Genomic DNA, 20768 nt, shown 5'->3' on the forward strand with positions numbered 1-20768 from the left:
GCCTCGAGGCGATGAGGAGAGTATATCCTGGAGCAGAACTGAGGCAGTTTGTAGATGTGGGGAGCTGCAAAGAGGTCTAGCTGAGGCGTTCCCCACAGTGAAAAAATGTGATGAAGAGGCGAGCAATGGAGAGTCCATTTGTGAGGTTGCAGAAGACGACTCAAGTTGTCCGCCAAGCAATTTTTCGCCCCCTGGATGTAGACAGCTTTGAGGAAGGTGTTGTGGCGGATTGCCCAGTCCCAAACCTTCAGAGCTTCTTGGCAAAGGGAGGAAGATCCCGTTCCTTCCTGTTTGTTGACATAATACTTGACGACTTGGCTGTCTGTCCGAATGAGGACTACTTGGTTGTGAAGAAGATGTTGAAAAGCGTTGAGAGCCTTGAAAATCGCTCTGAGTTCCAACAGATTGATGTGACACTGACGATCCATACTGGTCCAGTGGCCTTGTGTACGGAGATCATCGAGATGAGCGCCCCAAGCGTAAATCGAAGAATCTGTCGTGAGGACCTTCTGATGAGGGGGCATTTGAAAAAGCAAGCCTCTGGAGAGATTGGAAGAGAGCATCCACCAACGGAGAGATTGTTTCAAAGAAGGAATGACTGTTATGTGTCGAAAAAGTGGATCGCAAACCTGCATCCATTGAGAAGCCAAGGTCCACAGAGGGATTCTGAGTCTGGCAAAAGGAGTCACGTGTACTGTGGAGACCATGTAACCTAGTAGTATCATCATGTGTCTCCCTGAGATAGAAGAGCGGGAAGATACTGTATGGCAGAGTTGAAAGAGAGCTTCCAGACGTTGTTGTGGGAGGAATGCTCTGAGTTAAATACTATCCAGAACACCTCCGATGAATTGTAAATTCTGAGATGGTTGAAGATGGGATTTGGGAAAGTTGATTTTGAATCCCAAACTTTGTAGGAACCACGTAGTCCGCTGGGTCGCTGCAATAACCCCCTGAGATGTTGAATCTTTGATGAGTCAGTCGTCGAGGTAGGGAAATACCTGAAGACCATGGTTCCACAGAGCTGCTGCCACCACCACCAGGCACTTGTTGAACACTCTGGGAGATGAAGCCAGGCCAAAGGGCAGCACTCTGTATTGATAATGCAGATTCCCCACCCGAAATCTGAGATATTGATGGGAGGCTGGATGGATGGGAATATGAGTGTAGGCTTCCTTGGGATCCAGAGAACATAACCACTCGTTCTGCTCGAGAAAGGGATAAATGGATGCCAGGGACAACATTCAAAATTTTTCTTTGACCAAAAATTTGTTGAGAGCCCTGAGATCCAGAATGGGCCGCAGATTGCCCGTCTTCTTTGGAACAAGGAAGTAACGGGAGTAAAAAAATCCTGTTCTGCTGTACCAAGGCAACTGGTTCGATGGCATGGAGACGAAGCAGAGCTTGAGCTTCCTGAAGAAGAAGGGCGGTCTGGGATGGATTGGAAGGATACTCTCTTAGAGGAAGCTCTGGTGGAACCTGAGTGAAATGAAGAGAGTTGACAAATCGAGAGGATGATAAGAAGAACATAGCACAGGGGGAAGACACAATGGGCAAAAACCAAGAGTTGACAGTTCAAGATGAGGATGATAAGAAGAACGTAGCACAGGGGGAAGACACAATGGGCAAAAACCAAGAGTTGACAGTTCAAGATGAGGATGATAAGAAGAACGTAGCACAGGGAATGAAAATGAAGACAAAAAAACACCAGGGCTTAAATTGCATGTATACTAATGCAAGGAGCCTAAGGGACAAAATGGGAGAATTAGAAGTCCAAAAAAGATGGCCAAAAAAGAGAACCTAGACATCATTGGGGTCTCTGAAACATGGTGGAATGAAGAAAACAAATGGGACATAGTATTGCCGGGGTACAAACTCTATCGCAAAGACAGGTCAGGTCAGAAAGGAGGAATAGCCCTATACATAAAGGATAACATACACTCGACCAGAGTGGACACAGCGACGACGACCAACAAATTGGAATCACTACGGGTTAAAATACTAAGAAGGAATGGGCCCGTGATAAAGATGGGCTTGTACTATTGTCTACCTGGGCAAACTGAAGCAAACGATGAAGAAATGAAAGCCGAGATGAGGCAAGAATGCAAAAGCGGTAACACGATTGTCATGGGAGACATCAACTATCCCGGGATAGACTGGAGTCTTGGAAACTCAAAATGTGCTAGGGAGACCAGATTCCTGGAGACTATACAGGACTGCTTCATACAGCAGCTTGTCAGAGAACCGACGAGGGGAATGCCTCTCTGGACTTAATCCTCAAGGGGCTAAGAGGACCTGCAAAGGAAGTGGAAATAGTGGGACCGTTGGGAAACAGCAATCACAATATGATCAAGTTCAAAGTTGCAGTAGGAATATCAAAAGGGAAGAGAACATAAGAAGCGCCATCTCCGGAACAGACCCTAGGTCCATCAAGTCCGGTGATCCGAACACGCGGTGACCCCGCATGGTGTACCCTGGCATAGTTTTAGACCCCATATCGCTCTAAGCTTCTCGTAAGGAGAAGTGCATCTAGCTTACCCTTACCCATGTCACTTCATGCCACTCATAAGGAGATGTACATCTAACCCTTAAATCCTAGAACGGTGGATTCCACAATTACCTCTTCTGGGAGAACATTCCAGGTGTCCACCACTTGTTGCGTGAAACAGAACTTCCTGATATTTGTCCTGAACTTGTCCCCCCTTAGCTTCAGCCCAAGTCCTCTTGTCCGTGTCACATTGGACATTGTAAATAATGTTTTTTCCTGCTTTATTTTGTCGATTCCTTTCAGTATTTTGAAAGTCTCGATCATATCCCCTCGCAGTCTCCTTTTCTCAAGGGAAAACAACCCCAGTCTCTTAAGTCTTTCCTCGTAATCCAGGTTCTCCATACCTTTCACCAACTTTGTTGCTTGTCTCTGCACTCTCTCTAGCAGTTTTATATCCATCTTTAGGTATGGAGACCAATGCTGGACACAGTATTCCAAGTGCGGTCTGACCATCGCTCTATAAAGCGGCATTATAACTTTCCCCAATCTACTCGTGATTCCCTTCTTTATCATGCCTAGCATTCTATTTGCGTTCTTCGCTGCCGCCGCGATGGGAGACACAAAACATTCATTCCGGAAATGGAAAAAGGACAAAACCGGGAAGAACTGGAAAGAGCACAGGAAGCATCAAAAAGAACGTCACTGTGTGGTTAGAAAAGCAAAAAGAAATATGTGCAATGCGTCGATGACTTCAGTGTCCTATCGATTAATACTCCCAAGTCCTTTTCCCGTTTAGTTTTTTCCAGAGTTGCACCTGACATACTATACTTGTGTTCCTTATTTTTTCTGCCTAAGTGTATCACTTTTCATTTTTCTACATTAAACTTCATCTGCCCAATTTTTCAATCGGCTCAAGTCACCCTGGATTTCTTAACTGTCCTTCGGCGATTTGATGGCCCGGCATAGCTTTGTGTCATCTGCAAACTTGATGATCTCACTGGATGTTCCATCCTCTAGGTCATTGGTGAAAATATTAAATAAGATGGGCCCAAGTACCGAGCCCTGGGGCACACCGCTAGTCACATTTTCTCAGTCCGAGAACTTCCCATTTATGCCTACTCTCTGCCTTCTGTTCTCCAGCCATTTGCCTATTAGTATATCTCCTTCTATTCCATGGCCCTGCAGTTTCCTGAGGAGTCTTACATGTGGAACTTTGTCGAACGCCTTCTGAAAATCCAAGTATATAATATCCACCGGTTCTCCATTATCAATTTGTCTGTTCACTGTCTCAAAAAGTTGAAGTAGGTTCGTCAAACATGACTTCCCTTTCCTGAATCCATGTTGGCTGGCTTTCATCAGGTCGTGTGTGTCTTGGTGCCGGGTTATGCTATCCTTGATCAGCGCCTCAACCATCTTCCCAAGGACCAACGTGAGACTCACAGGTCTATAGCTGCCCGGTACTCCTCTTGATCCTTTTTTGAATATCGGCGTGACGTTCGCTATCTTCCAGTCGTCTGGCATCTCCCCTGTTTTGATTGATAGGTTGGCAAGTTTTTGCAATAGTTCTCCGATTTCCACTTTTAGCTCTTTCAAGACTCTCAGATGAATTCCGTCCGGTCCAGGAGATTTGTCACTTTTGAGTTTATCGATCTGGCGGTAGATCTGGTCCAAGTCCACTTTTACTGTGGTAAGATTGTCCTGTTACTCCTTTGAACACTTTCACTGCTTCTGGAATTGTTGCAGTTTCTTCCATTGTAAAGACAGACGCAAAGAATGAATTTAGTCTGTCTGCAATTTGTTTGTCTTCCTTGATGTACCCTTTCCTTCCCTGGTCGTCCAGTGGTCCCACTGCCTCTTTTGCGATGACTTTTAACTTCAAGAAAGAAAACTACGAAGCGATGAGAGTAATGGTAAGAAAGAAACTTAGGAACAGCTCAAAAAAATTGCAGACTGTAAAGCAAGCCTGATCATTATTCAAGGACACGGTGAGCGAAGCGCAAAATCTGTATATCCCCAGATTTAGAAAAAGATGCAAAAAGAACCGAACTAAAGACCTGGCGTGGATAACTAAAGAAGTGAAGAAAACGATAGGAGACACGAAACATTCATTCCAGAAATGGAAAAAGGACAAAACCGGGGAGAACTGGAAAGAGCACAGGAAGCATCAAAAAGAAGGTCACTGCGTGGTTAGAAAAGCAAAAAGAAATATGAAGAGAGGCTAGCCAGGGAAGCACGAAATTTCAAACCGTTCTTCAGATATTTTAAAGGGAAGCAGCCGGCAAGGGAGGAGTTGGGACCGCTGGATGAAGGAGATAGGAAAGGAGTGGTGAAGGAGGAAAAAGAAGTGGCGGATAGACTAAACATGTTCTTTTCGTCAATATTTGCAAAAGAGGACACATCCAACGTGCCGGAACCTGAAAAAATCTTCACAGGAGATCAAGCAGAAAAATTAACATCAATGAAGGTAAGCCTCGAAGACGTACATAAGCAGATAGATAGATTAAAAAGTGACAAATCTCTGGGCCTGGACGGAATCCACCCTAGGGTTTTGAAGGAACTAAAGGAGGAAATAGCAGAACTACTACAGCAGGTTTGTAACCTATCCCTTAAAACAGGCCTGATCCCAGAGGATTGGAAGATAGCTAATGTTACGCCCATCTTTAAAAAAGAATCGAGAGGTGACCCGGGGAACTACAGACCGGTAAGTCTGACTTCAGTTCTGGGGAAGATGGCGAAAGCGCTGATAAGACATCATCGATGAGCATCTAGAAAGAAATAAACTGATAAAAACAAGCCAACATGGCTTCTGCAAGGGAATATCGTGCCTAATGAACTTAAGAACATAAGAACATAAGAAGTTGCCTCCGCTGAGGCAGACCATAGGTCCATCCTGCTCAGCGGTCCGCTCCCGCGGCGGCCCATCAGGCCCATTGACTGAGCAATGGTCTATACCTATCTATACCCCCCAATCCCTTTTTCTTCTAGGAATCTATCCAAACCTTCTTTGAAACCATTTAGTGTTTTCTTGTCTACAACAGCCTCTGGGAGCGCGTTCCATGTATCCACCACCCTCTGAGTGAAAAAGTACTTCCTAGCGTTTGTTCTAAACCTGTCCCCTTTCAATTTCCCCCAATGCCCCCTTGTGCTTGTGGTGCCCCTTAATTTGAAAAATCTGTCCCTGTCTACTTTTTCTATGCCCTTCAGGATCTTGAAGGTTTCTATCATGTCTCCTCTAAGTCTTCGCTTCTCCAGGGAGAAAAGTCCCAACTGCTTCAATCTGTCGGTATATGGGAGATTTTCCATTCCCCTTATCAGTTTGGTTGCTCTTCTTTGTACTCCCTCAAGTACCGCCATGTCTTTCTTGAGGTACGGCGACCAGTACTGGACACAGTACTCCAGATGCGGCCGTACCATTGCACGATACAGCGGCATGATAACTTCCTTCGTCCTGGTTGTAATACCCTTCTTAATGATACCCAGCATTCTGTTTGCTTTCCTAGAGGCTGTGGCGCATTGCGCCGATGCCTTCAGTGTTGCGTCTACCATCACTCCCAGGTCTCTCTCCAGGTTACTAACCCCTAGTGGTGTTCCCCCCATTTTGTATGTGAACATCGGGTTCTTTTTCCCCACGTGCATGACCTTGCATTTCCCCACGTTGAAGCTCATCTGCCATTTTTCGGCCCACTTTTCCAGCTGCGTTAGATCCTTTTGGAGATCCTCGCAGTCTTCCTTGGTTTGAGTCCTGCTGTATAGTTTGGTGTCATCTGCAAATTTAATGACTTCACACTTAGTTCCCGCCTCTAGGTCATTTATGTAGATATTGAACAAGAGCGGTCCCAGCACCGACCCCTGCGGAACTCCGCTCGTGACCCCTTTCCAGTCTGAGTAGTGGCCCTTTACGCCAACCCTCTGCTTCCTGTTTGACAGCCAGTTTTTGATCCATCGGTGGACCTCCCCTTGTACCCCGTGGTTCCATATCTTTTTAAGCAGTCTCTCGTGTGGCACCTTGTCGAAGGCTTTTTGGAAGTCAAGGTAAATGATGTCTATAGATTCCCCTTTATCCACCTGGCTGTTCACTCCCTCAAAGAAGTACAATAAGTTTGTGAGGCATGACCTACCCTTACAGAAGCCATGTTGACTTGGTTTTAGCTGCCCATTTTTTTCGATGTGCTCACAGATGCCGTCTTTAATCAGTGCCTCCATCATCTTTCCCGGGACTGAGGTCAGGCTCACCGGCCTGTAGTTTCCCGGGTCCCCCCTTGCGCCCTTTTTGAAGATGGGCGTGACATTTGCTATTTTCCAATCCTCCGGGATCTCTCCGGTTTTTAAGGATAGGTTGCATATCTGTCGAAGTGGCTCCGCTATTACGTCTTTTAGTTCCTTGAGTACCCTTGGGTGAATGCCATCCGGACCCGGCGATTTGTCGCTCTTTAGTCTGTCAATCTGCTTGAGTACATCCTCTTGGCTTACCTCTAAATCGACCAGCTTATCTTCTTGGTCTCCTATTACGATCTCCTCGGGTTCTGGAATGTTGGTTATATTCTCCATCGTGAAGACTGACGTGAAGAACTCATTTAACCTGTCAGCTATCTCTTTCTCTTCTTTTACAACTCCCTTTCGGTCTCCATTGTCCAATGGTCCCACTTCTTCTCTCGCCGGTTGCTTCCCCTTCACGTATCTGAAGAACGACTTGAAGTTTGTTGCTTCCTTTGCCAGTCTCTCTTCGTATTCTCTTTTTGCTTTTCTAATCACTCGGTGACACTCTTTCTGGTGTTCTTTGTGCCTTTTTTGGTTCTCCTCTGTTTGGTCTTTTTTCCATTTTCTGAACGATGCTTTCTTGTCGCTTATCGCCTTCTTCACTGCACTTGTTATCCACACTGGGTTTTTTGTTCTATTTTTTTTGCACCCTTTTCTGAACTTGGGGATGCATATGCTTTGTGCTTCGTGCACAGTCTCCTTGAGTAAGGTCCAGGCTTTTTCTACGGATTCCGTCTTCCCTATGTTGCCTTTGAGCTTCTTTCCCACCATTTTTCTCATGGCATCATAATTTCCTTTTTTGAAGTTGAGTGCCGTCGTTGTGGTTCTTTTCCCCTTTGATGATCCAATTTCAAGCTTGCACTGGATCATGTTGTGATCGCTGTTACCTAGTGGGGGTAATACCGCCACCTCCTTTGCTGGCCCCCCTAGTCCGTTAAAGATTAGGTCAAGAGTGGCATCGCCCCGTGTTGGTTCCGTGACCAGTTGCTCCATGAAACAGTCCCTCGTGACTTCTATGAATTTTGTCTCTCTTGCGCAGTTTGAGTGCCCAATACTCCAGTCTATCCCAGGATGGTTGAAGTCCCCCATCACCACCACATTTCCGCTTCTGCATACCTGTTTCAGTTCAGCCTCCATCTCCTGGTCGATTTCTTCCGGTTGTCCAGGTGGGCGGTAGTACAGACCCAGTTTAATGTCTGCTCCTGCTCCTCCCTGTAGCTTAACCCATAGTGATTCCAGGCCATCCGCCCATACTGTTGTTTCCGTCCTGGCTGATGGTATGGAGTCTTTTATGTACAGCGCTATTCCTCCACCCTTTTTATGTGTCCTGTCTCTCCTGTATAGTTTGTACCCTGGTATGGCCACATCCCATTGATTGTCCTCGGTCCACCACGTTTCTGTGACTCCAATTATGTCTAGGTCCTTATTGCTGGCTGTGATTTCCAGTTCTCCCATTTTGGCCCTCAGGACAAAGGGGACCCCACAGACATCGTATATTTAGATTTCCAAAAAGCCTTTGATAAGGTATTCCATAAACGCTTACTACGGAAACTGAAGAACCATGAGGTGGAAGGAGACGTACATAGATGGATCAAAAATTGGTTGGCAGGTAGGAAGCAAAGGGTAGGAGTGAAGGGCCACTACTCTGACTGGAGGAGGGTCACGAATGGTGTTCCGCAAGGGTCGGTACTCGGGCTGCTGCTGTTCAATATATTTATAAATGATCTAGAAATGGGGACGAAGGGACGAAGTGCGAAGTAATAAAATTTGTGGACGACACCAGACTATTTAGTGGAGTTGGGACTAAAGAGGACTGTGAGGATTTACAAAGGGACCTGAACAAGCTAGAAGAGTGGGCGATGAGATGGCAGATGAAGTTTAATGTAGAGAAATGTAAAGTCTTGCATGTAGGGAACAGAAACCAAAGTACAGCTATACAATGGGAGGGCTGGTAATGGGTGAAAGTAGCCTAGAAAAGGACTTGGGGGTAATAATGAACAAGACAATGAAGCCGTTGGCACAGTGCGCAGCGGCCTCTAAGAAGGTGAATAGAATGCTAGGTATTATCAAGAAAGGTATTACAACCAGAACGAAAGAAGTCATCCTGCCATTGTAACGGACCATGGTGCGCCCGCATCTGGAGTACTGTGTCCAATATTGGTCGCCGTACCTTAAGAAGGATATGGTGATACTCGAGAGGGTTCAGAAAAGAGCAATGCGATTGATAAAAGGTATAGAAAATCTTTCATATGCTGAAAGATTAGAGAAACTGGGGCTCTTTTCCCTGGAAAAGCGGAGGCTTAGAGGGGACATGATAGAGACTTACAAGATCATGAAGGGCATAGAGAAAGTGGAGAGGGACAGGTTTCTTCAAACTTTCGAAAACTACAAGAACGAGAGGGCATTCGGAAAAATTAAGAGGGGACAGATTCAGAACCAATGCTAGGAAGTTCTTCTTCATCCAAAGGGTGGTGGACACCTGGAATGCGCTTCCAGAGTGTGTGATAGGACAGTGTATGGTATCGGGGTTCAAGAAGGGATTAGATGATTTCCTGAAGGAAAAAGGGATAGAAGGGTATAGATAGAGGATTACTATACAGGTCCTGGACCTGATGGGCCGCCGCGTGAGCAGACTGCTGGGCATGATGGACCTCTGGTCTGACCCAGCAGAGGTACTGCTTATGTTCTTTTGTGTGTGATAGCCAGTGAATTTAACACTCTGTGAAGTGGTGGTGGCACTCTATGCAGACACACCACATCCATATACCAAGGTCTTCAGGGTCAGTCCGGGGCTTATATCACGTACAGCCAAACTTAAAAAGTAGGCTTTACATATGCCTGGAGTAGGGAAAAGATTTTCAGAGAAGATATGCATTTTTAATGAAGGGCTCAGTCCTAATGTACAGGGAGAGATGATTCCTGAAAACCCAACTTGCTGTATGTTTTTTTGAGGACTGGATTGAGAATAATTGCTATAGAAGTAGTCGGCATGTCTTTGACAAAATCAAAAAGTCAATTTTTGCACAATTTTCAACTGGCTCTATATTTAGTTCAAGGCATTAATTTGCTACCACCTCTGAAAAGAGAAAAAAAAAGCCACAAATAAATGGAGCTAGAAATAAAGCTTGTGGATAAAGCAGTGATAAATTTAAGAACTAATCAAAAGTTCAACACAGTTTTTCCTACAAGTATTTACCTGCACCATTATTTCTTTGAAATATTTTCTCTCCCAGAAATTTCAGTTAAAGGGAAACTTCATCAAGGGGTGCTTGATATGGGTCGCTATCCTGTGGATGATCCGGCCCGCCATGGAAATATATAGAGAAGATCTGTGAGCCAAGGCTGTACCAGGGTATCCAGCCCTACACTTCCCCCCCTCAACTCTGCAACTGTAGAAGTATACTGCCATCACATTCTTGGATGTTGCCATGAGCTCTATATCCGGAGTGCCCAAATCTGAACTATGAGGGAAAACACCATCTGAAACAGTGACCACTCTCTGTGATCCAGAGGTTGCCTGCTGAGAAAGTCAGCTTGGACATTCTCTACTCCTGCCAGGTGGGCCACCGAGGGGGCCCACTGGAATAACATCGATGCTTCTAAACAAAGGGAAGCACTTCTGGTGCCTCCCTGTCTGTTCATAAAACACCCCGAGAGCTTTCCCTGACAGGAAAGACTGCAACTGAAGAAAGGTCAACCGAATGGCTCTCAGTTCCAGATGACTGATGGACCACTTGCTCTCTGATGGGGATCACATGACTTGGAGAGGACGACAGCAGCAAACGGCCCCCCAGTCACTAAGGCTGGTGTCAGTCACGAGGATCACCCACATGTCAATTCTGAGCGGCATGCCTCTTGCCAGGTTTTCCTCTTGAAGCCACAAACTCAGTCTGCGATTTGTCTCTGACGTCCAGCAGAGCATCGTCTGCAGGGAGTAACATTGTGGAAACCATCTGGATAGGAGGAAGCACTGAAGAGAGCGTATATGAGCCCTCGTCCTGGGCACTACTTCCAAGAAGGCCACCATCAAGCCCAGCACTTGCAGATAATGCCAAGCCATGGGCCTCATTAGAGCCAAGATATCTAAGATTTGATTCCTGAGCTTCTGCTTACGTGGCTCGTGAAGAAAGGCACAACCCTGCCCCATGTAAAGCAGACTCCCAGATAGTCCAAGCACTGAGTTGGCTGAAGATAATTCTTTCAGAAATTGACTATCAAGCCCTGGTCTTGTAAGAGGCTCACCACTTGCTGGACTGCACACTTGCAATACTCCAATGAAGGGACTCTGATCAGCCAATCGTCCAGGTGAGGATGCACCAGGACATTCATCCCAGAAAGGGCGCTTTTCTTTAGCACTACCTGAGCCCGATTCATCTTTGGGAACTGGTTCTATGGCGTAAATGGCTAAGAGACATTGTACAGTTGTTTTGACTCTAGTCTCTTTCTCCAGTCGGCAGGAGAGTCGAGGAACAGATCCAGAGGGGACCATGAAAACTCAATCCTGTGCCCCTCCCTGATAACATTGAGAACCCAGTGGTCAGACGAGATCTGTTCTCATTTTTCCCATAATGCTGACAGCTGCCCTTCGATTTGAGAAATGGCTGTCATGCTGGTGTGATTGCTGCTTCTTGGTGGCCAAGCCACCGCGGAAACCCATGGATTGCTGGCATCTATAACTGCCCAATCTCTGCCTGGACCCCTGAAAGGGCCAGAGCAAACTAGCGAGACCTCTTAAAGGCACGAAAATTGTCGTTACTGCCCTTGGCAAGTGGACAACTCCTACTATCCAGCCACAAAGCTTCTAAGAGGCTGATAGGCCTGCCCCGGGAGGTGCAAAAGGGCCAACCCAGAGGAGTCACAGGGTTTTTTTCCACCGGTTTTGATCCGTGATCAGGAGTGAGGGAGGTGGGCTGTTGAACCCGTGATAGGGAGGGAGGGAAGGGGGCTGCTGGACCCACAATCCTAAAGATGGCTTCTGGCTGGTAGGGATGGGGAGGTGACTCGCAGCAGATTCTTCACTGTGGGGACAGAGCCATTTACCACCCCACCGGGCTAGCTGAGCATTTAGTCACTTGCTTCAGCAGGGGAGAAATTAAGCTTGATGCTGCCTTCTCCCTCAGTTGTGCCACAGGATGCTCTAAAAGCGCTAAATTTGCACAATCCTGGCAAGAATCCACATGATACATGAGGAGAGCCCAAGGAATCCATCCTAACAAGTTTCTAGGCAAAATTTGCAGTTTTGGAGAAGCAGGGAGCTTTAGAAAAAAGATTGCTAAAAATTCAAGATAGCCACTGTCAAGAAATTCATGCCAAAATCGTGATTTTTTTTTTTACACTTCCCAAACACAAAAACGGCAATTTTGTGATTTTTCAGGTGGGGGAACACAGGTAAACATGCAGAAACACTGAAAACCACACTTTTCCAACCTCCCTCAATTCACTTCAGAGGCTGTAACAGCCTGTACTCACTGTGACCGGTCTGAAGATCTGTGCTGCAGTCTGCCTCAGCTCTCTAACAGTAGCCGGATGAGAGAATCACTGCCTAATGCTGGGAATACCTCTATAAAGTTGATCTTTGGGCTGCCAGTCAGACCCTAATTCTGACTGTACCTCTACCCCTGCAGACCAACAGATGCACACCGGAACAAGCAGAAGCAAGAAGACGCAGCCAGCACCTTGCGAGAGACACTGCTAAGTCTCCTAAGGGCACTCAACAGCCTATGCTCGACCCCTGCTTAAGAGTAGGTGAGACCACTTCAGGGACAGCCCTGAGTTCCAAAGAAAACTATGCAGGCCGGCTAACAGGTACCCACTGGGATGGCCTGTCATCTGTGTGTTCTCCAAGCAGGCAGAGCTGAAAAAATGCTCCAAGCACCAGAATCCCCGAAAAAGGAACAAAAAATACACCAAATAAAATAATAAAATAGGGAGAGCAGAACAAAAGGAAAGAACTGCAGGTGGAGATAAGGAGCCCAGTGAAGTACAGTAGAGGCATAAGGGAAAATCAGGAGTGGATTCCTTCTGAAGATGCATGTGGCTATGGGGATATTATCCATCTGTCTAGAACAGTGTTTTGCAAACTTTCAAACTTTCCAGCCAGCAGCACACTAAATCCAGTGCCCCGGCCGGAAGGCACCCAGAAGTGCGCGAAGGCCCATCTGGCCACAACCTGCTTTGGTGGAGGGATCCTGGAGGTTCGAGGAGATGAGGAGAAATGCTGGCTAGGAGAGTCATCTGTGCCAGCTGACTTCCTACAGGACATGTCTCTTACCGCGAGAGGCATGTCAACCAGTGTGGATGACTCTCCATCTCGCCAGTGTGTCGCAACACATCTGAAATCTCAGGAGGCACACAGTTTGTGATACACTGGTCTAGAATGTCTCACCTATTGCACTAGAATATGAGTTGTTGGTACTTGTAAATGATAGCCAAAATTGTATTGTTTGTTTCTCTCAGCAGGCTATAGCCACTCAGTCCTCAAAGATCATCTGTACTTCAGAGTACTCACAGGCCAGCTTCAGAAGGATGTCAAAGGCCACAATGGTAATTTGGTGAGCATAAAGGGACAGATTCTGTAAACAGCGCCACAATCGCAGGCTGCCTAAAAAAAAAGCCACTGATCGTGTGCCAATCACACCAGGGTGCCATTTGCAGAATCACGGCTAATGTCAAAGGTAGGCGCCGGAAATGTAGGCCATGGTTTTGTAGGTCTTCATTTCCGATGCCTACCTATGACGAAAATTGCATCTACAGAGACAACTAACCTACTTTACTTTATGCGCCGTTAGGCATCTTTGTAGACGCAATTACAGCATCTTCTTTTGCAGGCACCTCCAGGAACCTATGTTTTTCAATCATTTAGAAATTGTTTTTAAATAACGTGGTCAATTACTGTGCTGATTAACACCAATTAAAACAATTAAGTTAGGCAGCGGTAGGGCATCTACTGCCGTCTAACTTATAGCGCAGTTTAGAGAATTTTGGCCAAACTGTTCTCATTGGATCTGATGCTCTCAAAAAAACTTGGCTTCTGTCTTAGTGATTCCAGCATGCAAGAGTTTCAGACCATCCCAGACCCTCATAACATCTCCCACAGCAGCCCACAGATCCATTCAGTGTCGAGCCCTCCTAACATTACAAGAAACCTATCTTCAAACATTTCAGGAAAGGTCCACTAGACTGTCTTTCCAATAGCAAAAATCAGTTGGTCTACCACCAAGGCTGGTATTTGTTATGGACTAAGATTCACAAGCTCCATTGTGAAGCTGCTTTTTCACAGAATAGTGATCGAAGGGCTTCAATATAATTTATCAGCTCTTCCAATAGCATCAGATAACAACTTGCAACTCAGAAGTTACATCCATTTGAATATTTTCACTCTCTGCAAAAAGGTGGGCTCGGGGCTCCCCAAAGTGCCTACCAGTATAATCATTGTCCATTCGGTCCACAAACCTTTAATGAAATGCTAAAAAGTTAACTTTTGCACTATATCGGCACTCCACAATCCCAAGTTTTTTTACTATAACATCAGTAATACACATTTTGTACTTTTAGATTTACCACCCTCCCCACACAAAAAATATAGATTGGAAGGAGGCTCCTAAGGCAATGAGAGGAAAAGTGACTGGCCCAAGATCAAAAGAGTTGGTGGGGGGGGGAATCAGATTTGAACTTTTGTTTCCAGTCTCCTACTCCATGTTCAGCCATTAGGTTTAAAAGATTTTAGAAATAATTTTCTTAAATTAAAAATATTTTAACCTTTGATTAGAGCAGCCAAATCAACTGCATGTTAGCAATGTAGCATAGTCAATTCCATTTTTAATGCTGCCTTATTTTTAGGGTGGGAAAGAGGGTTCATGTGGTAAGCACAACATTTAACCTATTTCTTTAAATCTAAGTTCTTGGCAATATAAAGAAATAAAGCAAAGGAAATAAGATACCGTATTTTCACACAGATAACGCGCACCCGTGTAAAACGCGCACACGGGTACAGCGCGCGAAAAACACAACTTTATGTACAGAAATTTTTATATACCGCGCACACACGTATACCGCGCATGCCACCCCGACTCCCCCGTCGCCGCCCGACTCTCCTTTCGCCCGCCCCGACTCTCCTCTGGCCACCCCGACTCTCCTTTCGCCCGCCCCGACCCTCCTCTGGTCCCGACTGCTCGTTTCCAGCCCTGCCCCGATTCTCCTCTGGTCCCGCCTGCTCGTTTCCAGCCCTGCCCCGAATCTCCTCTGGTCCCGCCTGCCGTTTCCAGCCCTGCCCCGAATCTCCTCTGGTCCCGCCTGCTCGTTTCCAGCCCTGCCCCGAGTCTCCTCTGGTCCCGACTGCTCGTTTCCAGCCCTGCTCCGAGTCTCCTCTGGTCCCGCCTGCTCGTTTCCAGCCCTGCCCCGAGTCTCCTCTGGTCCCGCCTGCTCGTTTCCAGCCCTGCCCCGAGTCTCCTCTGGTCCCGCCTGCTCGTTTCCAGCCCTGCCCCGAGTCTCCTCTGGTCCCGCCTGCTCATTTCCAGCCCTGCCCCGAGTCTCCTCTGGTCCCGCCTGCTCGTTTCCAGCCCTGCCCCGAGTCTCCTCTGGTCCCGACTGCTCGTTTCTAGCCCTGCCCCGAGTCTCCTCTGGTCCCGCCTGCTCGTTTCCAGCCCTGCCCCAAGTCTCCTTTGGTCCCGCCTGCTCATTTCCAGCCCTGCCCTGAGTCTCCTCTGGTCCCGCCTGCTCGTTTCGCCGCCCTGTCCTGCTTACCGCTCTGTAAGCATGCGCAGACCATCTACAGACAAAGAAGATGGTCTGAGCATGCTTGCTGCTCAGTTTTCTGCGCCGGGTTGTCGGGGCGCGCTTTTGATCTGTCACCAAGGCGGGCCTTTGTCACGGTGTGCTTTTGACCATGTGGCTTTGTCCCCCCTCTATCTGGCCTTGTAATTTGCCCAGTAAATACCATTTTGCCTTTACAACAGCATCTCAGCCTTTGGGTAAGCCTATAAAAGATTAATGCTTCATGTAGAGCCCACATTTCAGTAATTTGATCTCTTCAGATTGGTATTCTGCATTTATCTACCCGGTAGTAGAGTTTATCAATTAAATTTAAATTTACCGCCATAATGGAAGGAATGAGACGAAAGTCATATACAGCGGACTTTAAGCTTAAAGTAGTTGTGAAAGCTGAGGAAATAGGCAACCGGGCCGCAGCGAGAGAGTTCGATGTTGGAGAAACATCGGTGCGTGAATGGAGAAAAGATAAGAAGGAACTGGAGAAATGCAATCCGCGCAAACGGGCACGTCGTGGGGCCAAACCAAAATGGCCTCAGCTGGAGGATGACTTGAAGCAGTGGATTCTGGAGAGAAGGGAGCAAAATGAATCAGTCTCTACTGTTGCGATTCAGATGAAGGCAAAACTACTTGCTAATGGAAGAGGAATACCCGACTTCAAAGCTGGCTTCACATGGATCTCAAAATTTATGAAAAGGAACGGACTATCAGTTAGAATGAGAACAACTGTTGGCCAGCGACTTCCGGATGACTGGCAGCAAAAATTGATTGATTTCCGTGACTTTGTCGCCAAAGAAATATCTGAACTTGGCATCACTGCAAAGGACGTCATCAACATGGATGAAATTCCAATGGCATTCGACATTCCACCGACAAGAACCGTAGCCCCCACAGGTACTAAATCTGTTGCCATCACCACAACTGGGCATGAAAGAACGTGTTTTACAGTAGTTCTTGGTTGCTCAGCTAGCGGGGTTAAGTTAAAGCCCATGCTCATTTTCAAAAGGGTCACTATGCCCCGTGAAAAGCTGCCCACCAGTGTGGTTGTGCACTGCAACAAGAAGGGATGGATGGACTGCGACGTAATGAGATTGTGGATAGATAAATGCTTTAGGGCAAGACAGGGTGGATTCTTTGCAAAAAAATCCTTGTTAATTTTTGATGCCATGGCTGCCCACAAAGAAAAAAATGTTCAGGCCTACATTAATTCTACTCGTGCCCACATCGCTGTGATACCTGGAGGCCTGACATGTAAGCTGCAGCCACTTGACATCGCAGTGAATCATCCATTCAAGATTTTTGTTAGAAAGGAGTGGGAGCAGTGGATGCAGAGCTGCACGCACGAGTACACACCCGCGGGGCGGCTGAAGCGGGCAACTTTCACAGAAGTCTGCAAGTGGGTGGCTTCAGCATGGGACAAAATAACCCCAAATACTATTGTAAACGGATTTAAAAAAGCGGGCATTGTTTATAAAACCAATGACACTACGGCTACTACCAGTGCAGCAGAAGGAGGCAACAACACGGATATCAGCGATGATGATGACGACGATGACGATATCACTTCAGAAATAAACGAAGATCGTCTGCAGGCCGTGCTCACTTTATTTAATGATGATGATGACAATTCAGATTTTGATGGATTCAAGGATTCAGATGACTGTGATGATGATGACTGAATAAACCTGTAAACTTTGTTTATTTACCGTACAACTTTACCATAACTATGGTAACTGTATTTAGATTATTTTGTCCTCGATACTTCATTTGATCTACCGGTTAATGTTATAGTTTATAAGAATGAACATGTGATTTCTGTTCTTGTTGCTGAATTCATACTCACTAACTTTAGATTAAAAGTTATACGGTTGTTTATAAGAATGAACAGTTTTTTTCTTTTGACGTTTTTGGATGGAGGGTGTGTGAATGGTGCGTGAGTTCTCCTATGTCCATTTTTGTTCCCATTATAAAAAACACTGATAAGTTCCCAGAAAAAGATACATTAAAATAAGAAGTAAAAACAAAGGCCCCTACAGATGAGAACATAAGAATAGCCTAACTGGGTCAGTCCAATGGTCCATCATGCCCTGTAGCCCATTCTCATGGTAGCCAATCCAGGTCACTAAATACCTGGTCAAAACCCAAAGAATAACAACATTCCATGCTACCGATCCATGTCTTAATAACAGACTATGGACTTTTCCTCCAGGAATTTGTCCAAACCTTTTTAAAACCAGCAACGCTATCTGCTTTTACCATAACTTAAATCATTCCTTCCAAACAGAGACCTTGCTAGATGTCAAATACAGAAAGAACAAGGAACGGTAACTTCACAAGGATTTAGCTGTGCAGGAATACCTATACCTATATACCTATACCATATACCTAGTGCAAAAATGTGCAAAAGTCTGTTTTTTTCTTTCCATCACTACATAGTCTATGGTAATGCCACACAAGCAGCGCTGTTACAAATATATTCTGAAGGCCAATGCTAAGGTTAACAAAGTTTCCTTCCTTGGACCACAAGGAGATACTGACAAACCACTGAAAGAGATCCCAGGAACAACACCCAAAGACCCACTCAGTGTGTGAACCAGTTGAGTGGAGTGGACTAGGGTAACTGGGGGGTGGAAATGGACCCGGAGTTTTCTCAGCAGAATTTCCCAGACCACCTCTTCCTCTCAACACATTGACACGCTAGTGGGTTTATTTTATAGCTTTTTCACCCCCTTCGGTCTGCCTGTCCCCTTTGAAGTCCTGTCCCCCCTTGAAGTCCTGTCCTCCCTTGAAGGTCTGCCTGTCCCCCTTGAAGTCCTGTCCCCCCTTGAAGGTCTGCCTGTCCCCCCTTGAAGTCCTGTCCCCCCTTGAAGGTCTGCCTGTCCCCCCTTGAAGTCCTGTCCCCCCTTGAAGGTCTGCCTGTCCCCCTTGAAGTCCTGTCCCCCCTTGAAGTCCTGTCCCCCCTTGAAGGTCTGCCTGTCCCCCTTGAAGTCCTGTCCCCCCTTGAAGGTCTGCCTGTCCCCCTTGAAGTCCTGTCCCCCCTTGAAGGTCTGCCGGTCCCCCTTGAAGTCCTGTCCCCCCTTGAAGGTCTGCCTGTCCCCCCTTGAAGTCCTGTCCCCCCTTGAAGTCCTGTCCCCCCTTGAAGGTCTGCCTGTCCCCCTTGAAGTCCTGTCCCCCCTTGAAGTCCTGTCCCCCCTTGAAGGTCTGCCTGTCCCCCTTGAAGTCCTGTCCCCCCTTGAAGGTCTGCCTGTCCCCCTTGAAGTCCTGTCCCCCCTTGAAGGTCAGCTTGTCCCCCTTGAAGTCCTGTCCCCCCTTGAAGTCCTGTCTCCCCTTGAAGGTCTGCCTGTCCCCCTTGAAGTCCTGTCCCCCCTTGAAGTCCTGTCCCCCCTTGAAGGTCAGCTTGTCCCCCTTGAAGTCCTGTCCCCCCTTGAAGTCCTGTCCCCCCTTGAAGTCCTGTCCCCATCCTGAAAGCCTGATGCCCCCGACGCCCGATTCATCACCCGGAAGGAGCGCTCGCACTCCCACCCTGAAGGACCGCTCGCACCCCCACCCGAAGGACCGCTCGCACCCCCACAGCCTTCCCCCCTCCCCCATGGAGAAGCTGTCTACCTTGATTCCGGATGCCAGCGAGCCCAGCTGTTTCCTCTGCTGGCGGTCCCGCCCCTTCTCTGAGCCCTGCTGCGCTGCTTCCTCATCCGGTGGTCCCGCCCTTTCTCTGATGTCAGAGAAAGGGCGGGACCACCTGAAGAGGAAGCAGCACAGCACAGGGCTCTGAGAAGGGGCAGGACCGCCGGCAGAGGAAGCAGCTGGGCTGGCATCTGGAAACAAGGTAGACAGCTTCTCCATGGGGGAGGGGGGAGGTTGTGGGGGTGCGAGCGGTCCTTCGGGGTGGGAGTGCGAGCGCTCCTTCCGGGTGATGAATCAGGCGTCGGGGGAGGGGGGGAAACTATGTAAAAAAAATTTTGTACAAAGCGCCGCGCAAGGGTATGCGCGGTACGTAAAAACCACGTATAACGCGCGCGTTATATGCGAGAAAATACGGTAATACCTTTTTATTGGACTAATTCAATGCATTTTATATTGAGCTTTCAAAGAAGGGTTGCCTCATCATAAAATGTATTTAGTCCAATAAAAAGGTATCACCTTATTTCCTTTGGGGTTTTTTTTTACATATATGTTACCTTGAAAAGTAGCCTAACAAGGCAACCACACCATTTCACTTAAGTTCTTGGAAAAAAAGAAAGCCATTTGCTCAAACACGAAAAATTTAAAAAACATTTTTGCTCTCTTTACAGAAATTTGTAGCTCAGGTTTCTTTGGAATTACATCTACTTATGGTCTCTATATCTTTTCTCAGTAAGAAGTGCACAACCCAGTCTCTCACCCAAAAGCAAACCACCTCGACCAGAGTTCTGCAGAGGCAACTACCACTACACACATAAACACATTCCCCCACGCTGCCCTCGTGCTCGGACGTCATCACTGCGAGCCCCACCCCGGCAATCTACGGCTGGGAAAAGAAGCGCGTGCGCTCTGCCGCCGTGGCTCTCTCGCGCGTACCTCCAAATAATAGAGATCCAGTGAGGTGATCTGCGAGTCCAGGAAATCTTCGTACGTGTTGAACTGGCTGATGAGGCTGTCCACAGCTGCTCCAGCCTCTTCCTCCTCCATCTTTGGTTGTTACGGGGAGCCGCGTCCCTAGCAACTGAGGGGGGGGGGAGGAGGAGGAGGAGGCGCGAGGTACTAGGAAGCCGGAAACCGTTGAAAATTCTGTCCCGTCCCTTTTTTCACCAATTGCTGACCACTTCTGACACGCGATGTTTAAAAAAAAAAAGAAAAGAGAGAGAGAGAAATCAATGTGCTTTTGGGACTTGGCATGAGTTGTGAGTATCAACATATATTGAAGAGGGTCTGGCGCAAGAGCCAATTGCTAGGCGTAGAGCGATGCTAGACACTGGAACTGAAGGGTTTGAGCTGGAGCCTGCAGAACAGAGAAGAGCTATTCATCTTCCCAATCCAGCAATCATCTACAATCGGCATCAAAGCACTTGATAACCATCAGGAAAGACTAGGCAATTGCCTAGGGCCGCAGCCGGGGGTGGGGGGCAGAAAGAGCTTCGAGGCAAGGAAATAGTTCTATCTCAGGTAGAATGAGAATTTCCAAACAGTGGTGTAGTAAGGAGGGGGGACCACCCCGGTCACCATCTTGGCAGGAGCACTGACACCTCTCCTTCTCTCAACTCACCCCTACTTCTTGAAATCT

General features: G+C 47.1%; 1 protein-coding gene across 1 annotated transcript in view; it reads right to left on the bottom strand.

Moving 5' to 3' along the window:
- CFAP299 (cilia and flagella associated protein 299) overlaps window positions 1-20205 on the bottom strand; it is a 569941-nt gene extending 549736 nt beyond the window's left edge. Inside the window, exon 1 of the mRNA XM_033914579.1 lies at window positions 20066-20205. Coding sequence (XP_033770470.1) covers window positions 20066-20176 — 111 coding nt within the window. The 5' untranslated portion in view covers window positions 20177-20205. The remainder of the gene's footprint in view (window positions 1-20065) is intronic.
- Window positions 20206-20768: the final 563 nt, after the last annotated feature.

The sequence above is a fragment of the Geotrypetes seraphini genome, chromosome 1 (genome assembly GCF_902459505.1).
Source record: "Geotrypetes seraphini chromosome 1, aGeoSer1.1, whole genome shotgun sequence".
In the NCBI taxonomy this organism is placed as follows: Eukaryota; Metazoa; Chordata; class Amphibia; order Gymnophiona; family Dermophiidae; genus Geotrypetes; species Geotrypetes seraphini.